General features: G+C 42.9%; 1 protein-coding gene across 6 annotated transcripts in view; it reads right to left on the minus strand.

Moving 5' to 3' along the window:
* CLCN5 (Cl-/H+ antiporter 5) overlaps window positions 1-20,140 on the minus strand; it is a 97,916-nt gene that overhangs the window by 23,509 nt on the left and 54,267 nt on the right. For all 6 annotated transcript variants that reach the window (XM_088444258.1, XM_088444259.1, XM_088444256.1 and 3 more), the window contains one exon: window positions 8,541-8,727. In XM_088444258.1, coding sequence (XP_088300384.1) covers window positions 8,541-8,727 — 187 coding nt within the window. The remainder of the gene's footprint in view (window positions 1-8,540; window positions 8,728-20,140) is intronic.

A 20,140-nucleotide genomic window follows, 5' to 3' on the forward strand; every position in this document is an offset into this window, starting at 1 on the left:
ATGGATACGGACATGCCAGACTTTGCGGCTCCTCATGTTGGCCCAGGTAAGTATTGTGATGTCACCAACTCTGAAATGCTATTGTGCCAATATGTAGATTCTAATGTGACTCTTTTCTCATTTTTCCAACAGAGACACAGGCGGATGAGTCTGCTCCAGAGGGAAGCCTTGGCCGCAGAATTTCTGCTGGCTCTGCAGGGGAGGAACCAGTACATCCGGCTGAGGACCCTGCAGAAGCCAGTCCAGGGCGTGCCTCCTCGCAGGCAGTGGGCCTCCTCACAGAACTCAATTTAAAATCGGATTTCCATACGGAGATTCTGCAGAGGATGGACGCCAGTCTGATACGGGTGGCTGAGGCCCTGGAGCAAAATGCTGCGCCCAACGTGACCATTGGTCGGGCCCTGGCGGAAAATACCAGGGCCAACATCCGCATCGCCGATGCCCTGGAGCAGCTCGTTCGCCAGCACATGGTGGAGCAGACCTCCCTTCCTGCCAGAACATCAGGATCCTCCACCTCTGGCACAACATCAGCCAATCCTCCAAATGTGCCTAGCCCTGTGCCTAGTCCAGAGGCCACAACATCTGCCTCTGGACAGGCCAGCCCGATGGCATCCCGGACCCGGTCTGGCGCCCACCCTCCCCCATCCAAACGGGCGAAAAAACGGTGACAGCAATGGCGACTTTTCCCACACTCCTTCTGTGCTTGGCTCATATTCCTTTCTGGTCAAAACTTCCCTCTCCTTTCTTGTGAAATGTTTTTAATTTATTTTTGTACGTTTATGTTAGCAGTTATTGATTATTTATTTTTGATAAAAAGTATCTTTGCCAGAAAAAACAAAAACAAAATATTATGCCAATTGGTTTGTGTTTAAACAATACATTTATGTTAAAAATCTGACATTGTATTGTGACATTATTGTACAAATGGGTTACATTTAATCCTGGCCCTAAAGGCAAAAAAGGACACCAAAAACCATTTCATTTTTAAAAAAAAAAGGCCTCTTGAAGGAACGTTTAAAAAATCACATAACGATGCAAATTCCACATTAATAAAAAAAAGGGGAGCTAATTAAAACATGATGACATTATTGTCACAATAGGCCATAAACAACAAATTGAGGCCAAAAAAACCCCCCAAAAAATGTACGCCAATTGATTGTGTAATCCTGACATTAGCAGGTATGATTTCCACCTGCGTACGGTTTTGTGCTATCCCAATAAACTGCTTTCCAAACACATACCAAGCCGGTTTTCAATACAACACTAATTGCTTTTGTGACCACCCGCGATTAATCGCTGCAACATCATGGAGTCCCGGGACGGAGGAGAAGGCCATCGCCAATGTGGTCGAGTAATCCAGATCCTAAACTGTGCGAGCATTTTGAAGGGAAAGAGGATGTTCCAGTGACGTATGTGACGGTCCGAACACATTTGACGTTTGCATCTGCTAATGTATGTACGCCCCAAAAACGCCTCGCCACGCCTGCGTTTTTCCATCTCCACCCCCGTCAACACCCAAAAACGCCCTGTTCTGTCAATCACATTTGACATGTCACTTCCTGTACGCTATTTTAGGAACGAGAGAAAAAAAGCTCGCAATCTGCCGTACGCACATGCGCAGTGTAACACCGACGCATGCGCGGTTAGTCAACATCGGAACGCAACGAGCGTACTGTTGGTAACGTGCGGCTCTGAATGAGGGCCATAGTTTCTTGGAGCACATCATTGGAAATATGAATGCCATATTCTGTCATAAATTTTGGCTGAGGCTGGTTTACGTGCTCTGAGCATGGTCTGGACCACAGAGCAGGAAAATCCCTTAGCCGTTAGGAGGGATGTTTCAAGAGCCAACCCGTTAAAGACAGACGGGCTAGGTCCAGATGTAGACATGGACCCTGAGACAACAGGTCTACTCATAGAAGAAGTTGAAGAGAAATGTCTATGGAGAGACTGTGAACATCGGAGTACCAATGGCGTCTGGGCCAAACGGAAGCTATTAACAGGACTGTGCCCCCCTCTTGTCCGAACTTTTAAAGTACTCGAGGAAGCAGGGATATTGGAGGGAAGAGATATGCCAAATGGAAGTTCCATTTCACCGACAATGCATCTACGAAGGCTGCATCGGGGTCCCTTGTCCTGGCTCCAGAAACTGGAAGTTTGTTGTTGTGTCTTGAGGCCATGAGATCCACTTCTGAAAGACCCCATTTATCCACCAGAATCTTAAAGACTTCTGGATGTAGAGACCATTCTCCTGCATGCACGTCGTGACGGCTGAGGAAGTCCACTTCCCAGTTGAAAATCCCCAGGATGAACACTGTGGAGATGGCTGGGAAATTGCGTTCGGCCCATGTGAGAATGCAAGACACTTCTGTCATTGTTGACTGACTTCGAGTGCCCCCATGGTGACCAAGGTAGGCCACAGCCATGGCGTTGTCGGACTGTACTTGTTCTGGTCTGCTTTTCAGAATGTTCTGAGCAAGAGTGAGAGCTCTGTAGATGGCTCGAAGTTCCAAGATGTTGATTGGCAACACTGCCTTGACTGGGGACCATCAGCCCTGGAAGGAGTGCTGGCCGGTTACTGCATCCCACCCTTGGAGGCTTGCGTCCGTGGTGAGGAGAGCCCAGTCCAGGATCCAAAACAGATGACCCTTGTTCAAATGGTATGTCTGTAGCCACCAGGCAAGGGAGAGGTGAACCTTTGGGGGGAGGCTCATCGTCTGGGATCGGAGCAAATGGGGTAGCCCATTCCACCTGGAGAGGATCAGATATTGTAGGGGCCTGGAGTGACTCTGGGCAAACTCCACCATGTAGAAGGTGGACACCATTAATCCCAAGTGCAGAGTGAATTGATACTCGGCGATTGTAGAGCAGTCTGCATAGTCTGTGCTGTATTGCTTAAATCTTGTCTGCTGTTAGGAAGATTCTCTGAACCTGAGAGTACAGGAGGGCTCCCAAATGCACCATCCTTTGAGAGGGTGTCAGGGAAGACTTTTTCCAGTTGATCAGCCAACCGTGCATTTGTAGACAGGCAATGGTTACCTGCAGATGGCGGTGAAGAATCTCTGGGGAGCTGGCCAACAGCAATAGATTGTCCAAGTATGGGAGCAGTCTGATCCCTTGATGACGAAGAGAGGCCGCCATAACTGCCATGATCATGGTAAAGACCCGAGGGGTCATTGAAAGGCCGAACAGCAGAGCCTGAAACTGGTAATGTTGCTGTAGTTAAGCAAACCGGAGATATTACTGATGAGAAAGCGCTGTAGGTACATGTAGGTAAGCGTCCTGAATGTCTAGAGATACCATAAAATCCCCAGGCTCCATAGCTAGGATAATAGAGCGGAGGGTTTCCATACGAAACCTGGGCACCCTGATAAACTTGTTCAAAGATTTGAGGTTGAGGATAGGCCGATGAGACCCATTGGGCTTCTGAACTAAGAAAAGGGTAGAATAGCCCTTGCCCCGTTGTGAGGAGGGGACCCAAATTATTACTCCTGAATTCAGTAAGGACTGAATGGCTTTTTGGAGCAGCAGGGCCTTGGTTGGGTCCGATGGCGGTCCTGTGCAAAAGATCTGCTTGGGGGTTGCCTCAGGATTGAGAGGGTACATCCGTGGGAGACCAGTTCACTTACCCAGGCATCGGACGTGGCTTAATGCCACCCCTGGGCAAATTGAAGTCGGCCTCCCACCCTGGGAGCCACCAGAGATAGGCCCGCCTCGTCAGGCTGATGGTTTGTCCTCAGACTTGGCAAGTGGACATCTAGTAGCTCAGGCTTGTTTGGCCCTAGGCTCGGAGGCCTTGGCTGATACCTGCTGCTGTGGAAAGGACTGACCCTTAGCTTTTCCTTGAGGGCGAAAGGACGATGTCCAAGGCTTTTTATTATATGCAGAGGACAGGAACGCCATCTTGGAAGCTGCCAAAGTAGTCACAATTTTATTTAATTCTGGACCAAATAGGATATCTCCAGAATAAGGCAGACACTCCAGAGCCCTTTGAGGCAGAATCTGCTTTCCAGGGCCGTAGCCAAACAATACGGCAGGCCACTACCGAAGTGGCAGATATGCTGGAAGCCGTATCCATAGCTGCTTCACCCAAGTAGGAGGCTGCATCTCTAATGTGAGATATGTAGGATAGTTGTTCCCTTGAAGCATCAGGGGGAAAGAAGTCGGCCTCCCATCCTGGGAGCCACCAGAGATAGGCCCGCCTCGTCAGGCTGAAGGTTTGTCCTCAGACTTGGCAAGTGGACATCTAGTAGCTCAGGCTTGTTTGGCCCTAGGCTCGGAGGCCTTGGCTGATACCTGCTGCTCTGGAAAGGACTGACCCTTAGCTTTTCCTTGAGGGCGAAAGGACGATGTCCAAGGCTTTTTATTATATGCAGAGGACAGGAACGCCATCTTGGAAGCTGCCAAAGTAGTCACAATTTTATTTAATTCTGGACCAAATAGGATATCTCCAGAATAAGGCAGACACTCCAGAGCCCTTTGAGGCGGAATCTGCTTTCCAGGGCCGTAGCCAAACAATACGGCGGGCCACTACCGAAGTGGCAGATATGCTGGAAGCCGTATCCATAGCTGCTTCACCCAAGTAGGAGGCTGCATCTCTAATGTGAGATATGTAGGATAGTTGTTCCCTTGAAGCATCAGGGGGAAATGTCTCTTCTAGGGTCTCTGCCCAACTCTCAATGGCTTTTGCCATCCAGGCCGAAGCTCTAGCAGGATGAGTAATAGCTCCTCTAAGCAGAGTATATGGATTGGTGACAAGCTTCTATACGTCTACGTGTAGTATCCTTCAGGCAGGTTGCAGTATGGATGGGTAAGATGGCATTCTTAACCAGATGTGTTACATGAGAATCCACTGCTGGGGGGAACTTCCCATTTAGAGCAATCAGTAGCCGGAAGAGGGTAAAAGGAACTTAAACGTTTTGGAATTTGAAACATTTTACCGGGGCATATTCCGTGCTTCCCTCATGTAATCAGATAGCTGGTCAGAGTGAGGGAACTCTGGTAAAACTAATGGAGCATACACACGGTCAGATTTGTCAGATGAACGATTGAACGATTTGAGCAAAGTTTTGAACGATTTGAACGATTTTTGACTGCATTAAAATGAATGGAATCGTCCAAGTCTGACTGCAAACACATCAGATGTCAGATATCGTTATCTGACAAACGGGAACGCGTATCGTTCATCGTTCAGGCATGTCAGATTTTCCTTCAGATATGAACGATTTTTAAATCGTTATCGTTCAGATCTGAGGGAAAAATCTGACCGTGTGTATGCACCATAACTTTTGTCGTTCAAAAAGTGGTTGTTTTTTCTTAGGAGCGGGTTCTTCCTCCTGTTTGTAAAATAGATTTTACAGTTCTCACAAGAGCAGGAATATTTAAATTTAGAGGGTGGCTCCTCGTCTCCTGATACGGAGTCAGAATGAGAGAGGTCTGCATCTTCTGTCTCCCAAGATGATATATCAGAATCAGATAACTGGGTGGACTGGGAAGATAACACAGCATGTTTAATAGGTTTTTCCTTTTGCAGCATTTGCTGAAAAACTGTAGAGGTATTAGCCAAACTCTGTACTGAAGTAGACAGTACATCTACCCATGGGGGAGGCAAAGGATTTACAGGGAGTACTTGCTGTGGTAAACCCACAGGGGGAGCTACCACGGGAACTGCTAAGTGGTCTGCAATCTTTGCCAGCACCTGAGAAAAGGCAGCCCAGGGTGGTTCCTGAGGGGGGTGATACCGGCGTTGAGGGGCCTGGGGTTGTGTAACAATTAGTCCAGACCATCCTGAATGAGGTCCTCTGGGGCTAAGCCCGCTCAGCAGGACTTACAAGATGCAGTAGCATCAGCCTGCTTGTTATTCTTTCCTTGACATAGCCACAAAAATAATAATAATAATAAAAAAAAAAAACACAGTATGATACAGTGCAGTGCGCACCCTGCAGTATGTGTAATATGGCACAGTGTAGTGTGAAACTGTACTATATAGTATGTGATAGCCCTCACAATTATATAGATGTGAGGTACAATTAACCCCCTTATACCTTAGTATGTCAGGGTATAGTAGAATAAAGGGAAAGGTATAGCTGGACAGTATAGAAATTAGAGATCAGCGCTAGCACAAGTCAAATACAAACACATATGAAACGTTAACTTCACTGTCGAAGTTAACGTTTCATAGCGGAGTTTTTTCCTGCGTTAAAGTCTGGTGCGCGCTCCCGCTTATCCCCGTATTCAATATAAAATTAACGAAAACGGGAAACTCCGAAGTTGGATTTGCGTAAAGTTACGAATTTTTCCTTAAAATAATTGTAAGACCCCCCTAAAGTTGTAAAAACATGGGGGGGAACACTATGGGTACCCTCGTTTTAGGCTTTAATTGAAAGTCGGGGATTTAAATAGCCGCAGCAGGTGTTTTTTTCCCGACATTGAAGAAGTGATGCAGAAGAGCACTTAGTTTATTTTTTTTCGTTTTTTTTAAGTGGTCCCATCAAATTTGGGGTACATGAAAATGGGTACTAGCATATTTTAGTGTCCCTAAAGTAATTTTTTTAAAATTCTGCATTTGTGCACCTGCCGCTATAATTCTATTCTAGAAAACACCTGTCGCATACTTGCAGAATAGCCCTGAACCTATTTCCCTATTGTTTAACAAATTTTTCCCATTTTTTTTTTGCACCCCAATTTTTAAATTAATTTTTTGGGGTGTCCCTATTTTTTTTTTTTTAAACTTTTTTTGACACAGTTCTTTTTTAAATGTCATTCTCAGGGGTGCAGGCAATTTTTTTTAAGCCTGCACCCCTAAACCCCAATTCTACACTTTTTTTCGACACCTATTCAATGGTGAAAAGTTATCACCGTTTTTTATCAAAGACTTGTCAAAACTGCGATAAGTCTTTGAAATTGAATAGGGTGTAAAAGTAAAACCTGTGATAATGACGTCATAATTGCGATATTAACGCAAAAACTATGTTATCGCACCCATATTGAATACCCCTGTATATCTGCATTTGGCACTACAAATCGATTACACAGACCGCAGCAGATGGTATGATTTAGCGCTGTATAACCTGGCCTGTGGGAGAGCTATACTGGAGACCTGTGAAGCAGAAAATGGTTGCCGCGCGTCTCTGAGGAGGCGGAGGTGAGGGAGGAGCAACTAAACGAATGGCTAGACCGCAGTGGAATGGCACCCTGAGCTGGGGGAGGAGCTGCAGGGAGAGCACCTTCTCCCTGTGCTGACGTTAACCACCGGGTCCCCATGCCTCTAAAAATGCCCTGCGCCAGTATATTAACACCCCGGTGGTCTAGTTGAGTCATGGGCGCGCCAGTGTCCACATCAGTGCCTCCGGTCCGTCTCCTGTCCCCTGGATTCTGGGCTGCAGTCAGGGGAGCCTGCTAGCTAGTCCCCCCTCAGAACCCCGCTGGAAGTACCTAACCGGGCTTGGTGTCACGGCGCCGCAGAGCGGTTAATTTCTATATTTAATTAGAAATAATAAATCATAAAAATAAGCTTGGGCTGCTTGAAGCAGCCCCACTGTTAACAATGGTGATCCAGCTCCTGCCTAACACCAACGAAACGAAGTTGCCCTCAGGCTGTGGGCGAGGTATAGGAGGAAGTCCCGGGGCATCCTGGGATTGAAAAGCTTTGCTGTTGGTGTCTGGTGCTCCAGGTCCCACCTACACCTCAATGTCTCCCTGTGGAGCCCTATGGACCCAAAACAAGAAAACATTGGTACAATCGAGTACCATCGTAGTCTCACGTACACTTGCACAAGCCCTGACCTTACTTAGAAATTGCTAACTTCAGCGCACGCTACCAGGTCTCATGCTGCGTAGGTCATCGCAGTGTATAATTTATGCATGCTCCTGCAACGGCGTTCAAGCGCACTGGCATGCCTGTAATCGGCCGAGCACCCCTCCGTTACCACCCACAAACGCCACTTCCTGTCAATCACTCTGCGATGGGTTTGTGTAGCCGCTGTGATCGCAGTCCCGATTGCAATGGCTAGTTCATGCACGCGCAACAATTGGCCGATTATGTGCGTATTAGCAACTGCATTCCTTGCTGAATCAGGCCCACAGTTTTCTGTCATCAAGAAGACATAACGTGCATGCAGTGTGAGAGTTGTACTACACATACTAAATGAATAAGATGTATGCAGTGTACACTGGGTTTTTTTTTGCAACCCCACCACATTTGAGGCAGCAGGGGGGGCCCACACTAGTGGCACAGTTTGGGCTGAATAAGAACTTAGCGTTTCATAATTATCTGTCTGTTTATATATTTATAAATAACTGCAAATTATGCAGTTACCTTCGATATTGCAAACAAAACTTAATGGTTCAATGAACTTAACATTGTACATGGAGAATTTATACATTGCAGATCACATAAAAAGATTTGTCAAAAATTGCAATACAATATGATGAGTGCTACAACTGTATATAACATACAATACAATACATACAATAGTCAACATCTACTAAAACCCAACTACTAAAGCCTATTTACATTACAAGTTAGGTGCAACACTTACCTAGGCAAGCAGCTGCTCCTACCATAGCATAAAGACCAGGAGTAATGCAGTCGGCCCCCTGACTACACCACCCTTTGAAGATGGGCCAGTTGTGGTGGTTAAATGCCAGTTGTTCCATGGTCACTCCCATGAGTCTTCCCATTATGGCACCTACAGCCATACTTGGGATGAAAAGTCCAGAAGGTACCTTTATGCAAGCAGATAAAGCATTAAGTTTACAACTTCTAATGGATAGGTTCTGAAGACAGCTTATCTTAATAGACTTCTGTGTCAACAATTTACTGCAGGAAAGTGTTTGATGTACAGGAGCAACACAAGAGCAACACTGGGCAGCGCTATGGCTGAAAACGGTTCAGTATTTCATGCACAAACATAATGGCAACATTGGGAGTTATTACATTTCTGCCCACAGCAGTAATAAATTGCAAAGGATAAGTCACTTTGCTGACAAATGATAGAATGAAGTTGACTATTACATAAAATACAAACGTAAGATGGGCAGCACAGACCCCCACAGCACTGAGGTCATGGGTTCGATTCCCACTACGGCCCTAATATATATTCTCCCTGTGCTTGCGTGGGTTTCTTCTGGGTACTCCGGTTTCCTCCCACAATCCAAAAATATAAAGATAGGTTAATTAATTCCCAACAAAAGTGAACCCTAGTGTGTATGTGTGTGAGCATGTGTTAGGGAATATAGATTGTAAGCTGTACTGGGGCAGGGACTGATGTGAGTGGCCACATCTTCTCTGTAAAGCACTGCGGAATATGTGTGCGCTATATAAATAACTGGTAATAAATAAATACAAATAGACAATGTGTTTCAAGGGGGTTTCCCTCTGTCGGGGACAGGAGGGTAACGATAACGTCCATTTATATTGCAATTTAAAAACCTATAGGTTAAACAAAAGAAGAGATTGGTTACCTACAAAAGAACTGAAGAAGATACTCATTTATTTTATTATTTACTACCAGTTATTTATATAGCGCACACATATTCCACAGCTCTTTACAGAGAATATCTGGCCATTCACATCAGTAGCAACCAATCAGCTTCTAACTATCATTTCATAGATTGTACTTGGTAAATACTACCTAGAAGCTAATTGGTTTGCCGGTGTGTATTGAGTTCTTGCAACAGGGTCTCTCATTCAGACCTTCCAAAAAGCAGATCCATTAACTGCCTTCTTTATATAAGGCACAGGTTTTCCTTGCACTATCATCTCCCTGTTCACTGCTAACTCACACAGGCGGCAGCAGAAACAGGAGAGATACCTAAACCCGATACCTAGTTATACGCACAATCTGTATGTTATTTTTTTTAAATATTGCTACTACTATCTGTGAAACACAAGTGTTTTTTCAGAAGTGACATCACTTTAATTTGAGACCTACAAATAAAATAAAAGTTTTCCTCAGCGCTAATAGAAAAAGTTCTTAATGTATAATAAAAATCAATCAACGAAAAGAAGTATCTGTGAAATAGCGTGTATCCCCTGACTAGTTTCACTCCCGTTAGAGGGGCTTTATCGGAGAGACATGCCTCCTCAAACGGGGGCAAAACTAGTCGTTATGCTTTTTTGTTTGGAGTGGGGACCCCACTCCATTTGTTTTCTCATTTTAAACCCTTTTTTTTTAACCTATAACACAGAAGCACTGCACAGAAATAGATCACACTGATCTGTGCAGTGCTCAGTCTATTGAGATGGGGCCAATGTGAAAGAACTCACACACGATACAACACGAACGTTATCATCAAATTAAAATAGACAGGCAAACACAATTCTTAGTACATTCGTGATCTGTGGCGTAAAAAACGAATGAGTCCCAACAAGGCCCAGCGTGTTTAAACACTGCCAGACATGATTCTAAGTAATTTTATCCCACTGACTGAAGAGATTAGCTTTTCCATTGAATTGGATTTAACCCAATTTGTTTTTGTTTTTTTTATCTATTCTCTTTATTAAATTCCATAGAAACATTTTTTCATAATCATTACAATTTTAAGAAACATCAGAATTGGATTACATTGTTGGCATATTAACAAGAGATGTACATGTCACATTTTTAACCCTTATTTAAAACAAATAATGTCAAGACTACTAGTGCCTTCTATACTTCTCTAGCATAATTCTATTCCTTTCCCTCTCTCTTTTCCTTCTTTTACCTTCCGAAAAGGACTCCCTTTCTATCTATTCTCATATACTCCATCTGTCTATTAATTCATTTTCCATAGTTATGGGTGGTTCTCCTAAAAGGATTCTTGTCTCATACCACTCAGATTTGCCAAAGCAATTATGTAGTTGAATTTTCAAGGAATTTGGTAATGAATTAATAAATCCCTCCCAGGTATCAAATAACCTCTCTACATACTTTTATTTTTGCAAAGAAGATTCTATTCTTTCCATTCAGAATACAAAGAATAGCTTACTTAAGAATAATTCTAATGTGGGTGGTTGGGATTCAATCCATCTTTGTTATATACGGAATCAGTACGACTTACCGTCGACAGCAGCAGCCCAGCAGGGGTGAAAGTCCCGATCGTCCAAAGGTAAGTATTTACTAACCCTATTCTACCCCCTACCCCTCCCTTAGGGGTGCCTAACCCTAACCTCCCCCCAAGTGCCTAACCCTCCCTTAGGGGTGCCAGACCCTAACCTCCCCAAGTGCCTAACCCTAATCCCCCCTCTAAGTGCCCAAACCTAACCCCCCCTTCCCGGCCGTCTAAACCTAAGTGGGGGTGACTAAATCTAACCTCCCCCCAGGGGTGTCTAACCCCCCCTTCCCCTAACCTCCCGGGGGGTGCCTAATGCCTAGTCTCCCCCAGGAGCCCCTAAACCTAACACCTTCGATGGGTGTCAGACTCCCGGCGTAGGTCTAATGACAGGTGTCAGGATTTTGCCGCCTGTCATTAGACCCCTGCAGGGATTAGACAGTTGGGAAGCCAGTGGTCAGGATTACGTCTGTCGGCTTCCCGACTGCTACCCATAATATAAATTTTTTGCCACTGCTGATACTATTGTTAGTATTTTCCTACTTCCTTTGGTAAATTTAAATTTAGAGACAAGAATCCCTAGTGTTGCCATTCATTCATCGGGACATAGTCCACCAAATGGGTATATGGAAAATCTTTTATCTGCTCACAGAAGTTCTTTATCATGGGGCACTCCCATAAACAGTGAAGAATAGAGGCATTTCTTCCCTTACATTTGATGCACTCATCTGTCTCCACCTAACCCATCTAGTATCTCCTTTGAGGAGAGATATATCCTCTGTGATACACATTTAAAAGCATTTCTTTGTATGATATGGCCTGTAAACTTTTACACGAGTATTATAGTGTTCCAAATAGCATCTCTATTAAAACATTGGGGAAAGTATCTTGCCATCTTGCTATTCCATTTCTTACTTTCGATATATCTAACAGATCTCATGTGATAGCAGGTCTACCTACCATTCAAAGGTTGATTTAATACTTTTTCCAGATTATTATTAACAACCGTACCCGATAGTTCATTTAAAACCTGGGGCCAAATGTAATAGGGTGAGAGTTAAGAAAATGTAAGTTTAGCAGTAAACTCTCACATTGTTCGAGTTTTATCTTCAAAATGGGAAAAAATCTCGATGAGATTTTAAATCATGACAGTTTTTTGAGTCTGAAAAACATATAAGTTTGCTCTTTTGCTTTGTTTTTGGACTCTATTACATTGGCTGAGTTTAAAAAGTGTAAGAAAACTCACATTTTCTAAACTCTCACCCTATTCCATTTGGCCCCTGCTGTGCATAATGCACAGCTTGATAGAACGCAAACTTGTCTCTGGTAGTTTATATACCTTAATAATTTCATTGATTGACATGATCTTCCTGGTTTTATTTTCAAACAGGTTCCCTATGTTATTAATTCCTTGACTCTCCTATCTCAAAAATGGCATACCAGCTTCTCCCCTTTGAAAATGAATATTTTTAATGAATGGTAGAAACAGAGTATCCGCTATTTAGACCCTGATGTTTCCATATATTTTTCCATGTCTTCCATCCAGTCATTAATAATGGGTTACTTTGTACGTCAATGGTTAGATCTGACCTTAAAGAGTGAAGGAAATATATTGATTCATTTTCTAAGAATTTGTGTTCCAGGGTAGTATTAGCATAGTTATCCCTGTTGTGTATCCAATCTCTGATATATCTCATTATAAAAGCTAGGTTATATCTTCTAATATTAGGGAGATTTATTCCTCCTTGCAATGTCTTTTGCTGCAGCTTCACAAAAGCTATTCGGGGCTGTTTATTATTCCAAATAACATTTCTAAATTCTCCTTCTAGAAATATCTCGTCTTTTTGTCATCAATATTGGTAGAACCTGTAGGGGATACAATATTCTGGAAAATAGTCATTATCAAATTCACTCTTCCCATATACGTAGGAGGAAGCTTTTGCCATCTCCGTAGTTCTGCCAAACTTGTCTTATTAATGGTCCAATATTATGATCATATAAAATTATCGATAACTTTTGAAATTGTAAAGCCTAGATATTCTATTGAGGACCCCATCCAGTTCAATACCGGACCTCCCACCCATTTTGTTTTTTTATCTTTATGTATCTGTAACGCATTTGTTTTCTCCCAATTTACTGAGAAGCCTGATATATAGCCAAATTGTAAAATCTTTCAAATATGCAAGGTATAGATTGAGGTGGATTTGATATAAATAATAAATAATCAGCAAATTCAGTAATTTTAACCTTGTGCTTCCCTATTTTAATTCCTTCAAATCTATAATTCATGTTAAGAGTGCACATCAGTGGATCAAGAGCTATATTAAATAATAAAGGTGATAATGGACATCCCGTCTTTTTGTTAGTAGTGGTGTGCTTACTGAGTCATTAAAAATGAAAGATGTCTCAGGTGTTGTATAGATAAACTTAATAAATTGTGAAAAAATCCCTCCAAACGCTGAGCTCAAACATTTTTTGTAAATGATTCCATGATACTTTGTCAAATGCTGTTTCCGCGTCTAAACTTAAAAGTACATTTGGTATTTTAAGGTTCGGTAATCTTCTTGAAGCTATTATAGCTGCTTTTGCTGTCCTAACCCCTTTAACTGAAAAACGATTCTGCATAAAACCTAACTGATGTATAGTTATCAAGGAAGGTAATATCTTTTGTAGCCTATTTGCCATCACCTTTGCTAATATTTGAAAGTCTTGATTTAGCAATGTGATTGGGCAATATGACGTTACTTCTTCCTTTAATTTTTTTGTTTTAATACAAGGCTCGTATGTGCTACATTAAAATGCGGATAATGGATACTTTGTTTATGTAATCTGTGAACAGTTTAGTGAGATATGGTGTCAGTTGTGGCTCTAATAATTTTAAAAAAATCAGCGATATACCTGTCCGGGCCTGGAGATTTATTATTATTAAGCGCCACTATCACCTCCCTCACCTCTTTATCCATAATATCTGAATTAATGATTTCTCTTTGCACCTCAGAGCACTTTGGCAGGTGGGCTTTGTATAAAAACAAATCGTGTAATTGTTCGTGTACAGGTGCTTCTTTATAAAGTGACTCATAATATCTGTAAAACTTTGAAACTATCCTAGGTGTCTCTGTGTGTAGTGTTCTTGAATCTGGATCCCTTATTGTGGCTATCCTGTGTTTTTTGTTAAGATTTTTAGTCATATCAGCTAGTATCCCCCCCCCCCCCCCGACATTGCTGGTTTTCTATGGGAAAAAGTATCGCGCTCGTCCCCGCTTATCCCTGTGTTCAATTAGAAATGGGCGAAAAAGGGACCCGGCGATCGGATTCGGATACCAAGTTTGTAACAGGCTTTATATATTTGTTGTACGGCAGTCAGGCATTTATTTTTCAACTTTTATCACTGCTTTCTTTAATCTTGGTCCAATCTTTGTCAGCCGAGCTTCTATTTGCAAAGTTGTCAGCCTGTCATATATCCGTTATTCACAGAAACACAGCTTTGCACTTAAAGTGGCAGTTAGATATTTCAAAAAAAATTTCCGTCTAATTAGACTTCAGCCACCTTGCCTAATAATATTAAAAGCTGGCAATTGAGTCTCTCTTACAAGGGGCCAGTCTTAAGATACCCATACATCTGCGATGGATTGCCGCGATCCTGCAACCTGGCATTGCAGGAATCCAACATGTTGGATTTCCCCGAAATGACGATCGCGATCAAAAAATGATCATTATCGTCAAATCGTGGACATTTAGCATGTAAAATTTCAGTGATCCTTGACTGATCGTTGATCGATGGTGGCCGGGCGGCATTTCCGATCGCATCGCGACGAACAGTCGTAGATGTATGGGTACCTTTAGGTAAATACCGCTGGTTATAACAAAATTATTAAAAATTCCAACATACAAAGTTCTGAACAATGTTCACATATTGTTTCCTTTTTCCTCCCTCCCCTCTCCCTTTCCGTCCCCCTTCTTTTTTCTATGGCAGGCTTTGCATATTGGTATTTAATGATGTGCAAACAAGCAGCAAGTGTCATGTCTTGTTAAACCTCCTTTCCAAGCAGCCTTCTTTTGGTCAAAGGCCAGTCTTGATCACATATAATATTGACCGAGTCTATTTTAGAGGCCACAGACAACAGGTGGTATATCTCATTAAACCTCTTTTCCAAACAGTTTCCCTCTCTTTTCTTCCTTTTAGTAATTGGGGCCCAGTCAGATAAGCTTTTTATACCCAAATATTTCAAAAGTCTCCAATATACAGTGGTGGCCAAAATTGCGGACACTTTGAAATATGAATGTTTTTCAACTTCGATTGCTTATAAAAACTGTTACACTTCATGCAGTGCAATGATTCATATATCAAATTAAAGGAAATGTAAGGATGAATTCAATACAATAAACAGAGGTCAAATATTTGCATTACAAGGGAAGTTATGCAGTGAAAACAACGCTCAGGGTGAAAATCCCTGTGAACTTATGATGTTACTGTCCTATCCTTTATTTTTCAAGACAGCAGCACAGCGACGTGGTATTGAGCCAACCAATGTTTGGAGCTCTTCCTTCTTTATTATGTGGTGCCATGAGACAATTATAGGCTCAATTAATTGTCTTTTATTGGGTGGACACCTCAAATGTACCAGTTTTTTTCAAACAGAACCACAAATGTTCTATGGTGTTCAGGTCTGGGCTGTTTCCTGGCCATCCCAGCACCTGTATGTCATTCTCCATGAACCACTGTTTGCATATCTGTGCAGTGTCACAGGGAGCTGAATCTCCTGGAAAAAAAATGGGGCATTATCTGGAAAAAGATACCTGATAGAAGGTAGAAGTTTTGGTTGTAGGATGGTGTCAATGTACTTTCTGCTGTTCAGTGTGCCATCTATGACAAAGGCATCTACTGTCATACATGCCCAGATTATAACAATTGTAGGATTCTTTGTTGTCTCTTGAATGAAATCTGGATGTACCTCTTCCCTGATGAGACGTCTCACATATTTTCTCCCATCACTACCAAATATCGATATCTTAGTTTTGTCACTCCATATCACTTGTTTCCACTGACATTCTGTCCATGCAATTTGTTCTTTTGCCCACTGTATTAGTTTCTGCCGCTGCTTTTATTCAGCAGCGGCTTTTTTCGGGAAATTCTAACTTTTAGGCCAACCTCCGTTAGTCTTCTCCGTACCGTTCTTGCACTGGCAAAAACACCAGTTGCACTCAGGGCCTGATTCAGAGCGACTCGCTCTGACAGAGCGCTCGCTCTGAATCAGGGCAGGGCTATTTTTTTTTTTTTGAACGGCCTCCTGGCTGCTCGCATAGCTGTGGAAGACCACCCACAGCTATAGCGAGCGGCCAGGAAGATGGTCATGATGGTCAAGACCATCGCGACCATCGGGCTTGCGACGAGACCCTTGTGGTAGGGTCTCGTTGCCGCAAGCCCCAGAGAGATTTTGGCTCTAACAGAGCCGAAATCTCTCCCACTGACATCACTCGTGATGTCAGTGGGGCTGGCCCCAGACGGAGGCGTTCACATGGGAACGCCTGTTTGGGCAGCCACTCCCCCAGCCCGCCCACCAAAGGGGGCGTGCTGTCACTCAACATCGACAGCACACCCCCTTTGTTGCGAGACCCGGAGCGAAGGAGTGCCCGTCGCTATCTGGGTCTCGCGCATGTGCACGACGGAGCCAGCTCCGTCGTGCGCATGATCACTGGCCCACCATCGACCCGGTTGCGAGCGCACAGCGCTTGCGACCGGGTCTGAATCAGGCCCTCAGTTCACTGCTAATGGCCGCCGTTGACATCCATCTGTCCCTGACGCAAATTCTTTTTATTCTCCTATCATCAACAGCTGTTGTGCACTTTTTCCAGTCTTTTCCTTCTTTGTTTTGTATAGATTGTGTTTCCCGAGAGAGTAAACAAAACATTCGTACTCCTGTTGTTGTCACATTCCCACCAACTTCTCTCGCAATTGCTGCATACGAAAGACCATTTTCACGTAACACCACAACGCTGGATCTCTTCCTTGGTGACCAACATCCTCTGTGAGCAGCTCAGAAAAATGGATGCTGCAATGCAAGCACAAGATGATGCCCGGATGGAGCGTTTCTTTGAAAGCGAGTGAGCCTTGCAAGATTCTTTTGTGACACAAGTCAAGTCTATAAGAGCGCATGGCAAGGCAAATGGCGTTTCTAGGGCAACCCTCCTCAAACCCAACACCCTCCTTAAGCCCAACACCCTCCATACTATTCAGAGGGTATTTATGACAGAGGGTCAAATGTTTCTGACCCATCTAATCCACCACCCAATACGTTCAAACCGGAGTATTCTTTTTAAAGAAATTTAAATCTACTGGTTTTGATAATGCACAGCAGCATACCTTTGTTTTAGTTTGTGTTTATTTATACTTGGCTGCATTTAAAATATTTTTAATAACACAATGAATGCCTTGTGTAAAGCAACATGTATGGGGTTAATACATGACAGATTTTTACATTGGCATATATAGTAAATACTATCATTTTATTTATTTTATTTATATATACAGCAAATGTATGTGTGTAACCGCACAGTTATATTTAAGCAAGTAAGTTCTCTTTAAATTTACATTTTTTATGTAAAAATATTGTATTTGTATACAGCAAAACTTTCTTGGGCCTATGTTCAACACTCATTTTTTGTTACTGAACCGTAAAAAATCTATTGGTTATCAATAAAAATCACATTTGAAACAAACATTTGTTGTCTTTACTCTATCAATGCTAAGTTTTCAATGATGTCATTATTGCGAGCTAAATCAAAGTGTCCCCTTTAAATGACACACCAAATTCCAGGGCAGACCTGGGTTCAGTGTGAACGCATCCGACCCGGGAATTTCCCGGGTTATTGGTGTAGTGTGAATGGTGGTCTCAGGTAGAGATCCGGGTTTAAGCCGAATTGAGAGACCTGGGTCGTAGTCGTGTATTTTCTGGGTCTGTGTGAAAGAGGTATGAGAGAGAAGAAAGCCTTTCAGATTGCTATTGTCGCACCCAGGATGTGTACATGCGTCAATCCCGGGTGCAACCCGCCTGAGACCTCTTTCAGACTGGCGGCCCCGACCCAGCAATAATGCTGAGTCAATGACGTCACCATCATCGCTGCTGAGCCGGCGTTTGGATATGATCTCATCTCCAAGAGCCGGCTCTCCCTATGCAGTGAACGGGACCCGGGTCGCCTCGCACCACGAGCCGGGATGAACTCGTGTTTAACCTGCTCGTTACCCAGGTTGAAATACCAGATCGCTCGACCCGGGTTATTTCACCTAGGCCCTTTCACACTGCGCGGTAACCCGGATTATTTTATGGCAATGTGAAAGGGGCATAAGAGGAAAAAATGCAGGTTTAAATTTAGAAGAAAAAAATACAATTCGCTAACCTAGTGCTGACCTCTCCTTTCAGCAATTAAATTCAAATGGAGGAAGTGGTTGGAGGGGAGAAGCTTAAATTCCTCAAGAAAAATAGTTACTACTTACCTACTGTATTAAAAGCTGCCTCCTGAATCCTCACTATCACTAACCCCCAAGGTCTAGAAGTGTCCTCCAGATGGATGAAGGATAAATGCATATGCCATTATTATTGAATATATTTAACAGGAACAGTTAAAGGCTATTCTAATAGTCATCAAAGGGACTATTCTACAGAGCAAGAACAGAAGACATGATGACTTATGTTCCCACAACATGACATGTATAAAACTGGATATTATTACGCTTTATTTATATAGTTTCAATACACAGCATTTTCAATAAATGTTTATACCTTTCATCAGTCCCAGCCTCAGTAGAGGCTGTAAACAGACTAGTATACACACACACACCTAGGCATACTGTACAGTAATGGTGCGTACACACTACACGATATGCTCCCTGAGCGATATCGTCTAGTGTGTCCCCGGCAGGATGTGCTTAATGTCGTTCATGACACTGAGCACAACCGCTAAACGATATCATTAACGATATCGTTCAGCGCCGGGCTCTCTTCCCCCATTCCCCAACCTGACGACATCATCAGGTTGGCCTGCATGTTAACCCGATGAACGATGATGACGAATGACCCGCCGGAAAGTGCGTTGTCGTTATCGTTCATCGTTTTTGTGTTAAAAATGGACGATAAAGTGGATGACTGAACGATAAAAAGATATCGTTATCGTTCAGTCGTCCACTTTAATCGGCCAGTGTGTACGCACCATAAGGGGGATTGGTATTTTCTATATATATTTTTTTTACTCACCATTATTAAAATGGAAAATACTTTCAAGGTCTCAGATATAAAAATAGTATATGCAAATACAAAACAATAGGGTCAAACTATGGGCAGTGATAACTTGCTATGTATACTGTATGTTCCTTTTCGCCAATCATTTGGAATGACACTGCTGTTGACAAAAGTGGGACATTAAATCAGTATATGTTCTCCAGGAATAGACTGAGGTGCCTATCCACTAGACGATTAAGTTGAGTAATTGAACGATAACGATCGTTCAATCGTTCATAAATAGTTTGCAAAAATGTCTAAAACGACCAGCGATGCGCGTGCCCGCTGGTCGTTTAGACATCTATCATCATGCAAACATGCTGTTCAACCTGATGATAACGTCAGGTTTAGCATGTCTGCAGATGATTGATGAGCCTGCACTGAACGACCGCTCGTTCAGTGCAGGCTCATCACAGACTGACAAACGACTGCACGATTACAATGTCGTAATCGTGCAGTCGTTTTCATGTCTGCTAGTGGATGGGCATGCAAGTCAAGAGCTGTCAGAAGATAAAACATTGTGCACATTAAATACTTATCAGCTACACAATGTTATAAGGAGATTTTCCATTGTTTATCTCCACTTCATCAATACACTTGACATATGATTATTACTAGGGGTAAAGAGGAGCTCTGTACAAAAAATGGCACTTGTGCTAAAAAGAAACTACAAAAGACAGCTTCCCAAGAGACACAGTCATGAAATAATGTATAGAAAATAATACTTTCCTACTAAAGCCAATATGACTCCACCAATCAAGAGGATTATATTTTGGCAACTTGATGGTATGCTTAAAGCGGCAGTCCTATACGGAATATGCTATTAACAAAGG

This window comes from Taudactylus pleione, unplaced genomic scaffold, assembly GCF_031769625.1.
Source record: "Taudactylus pleione unplaced genomic scaffold, aTauple2 ptg000352l, whole genome shotgun sequence".
Lineage (NCBI taxonomy): Eukaryota > Metazoa > Chordata > Amphibia > Anura > Myobatrachidae > Taudactylus > Taudactylus pleione.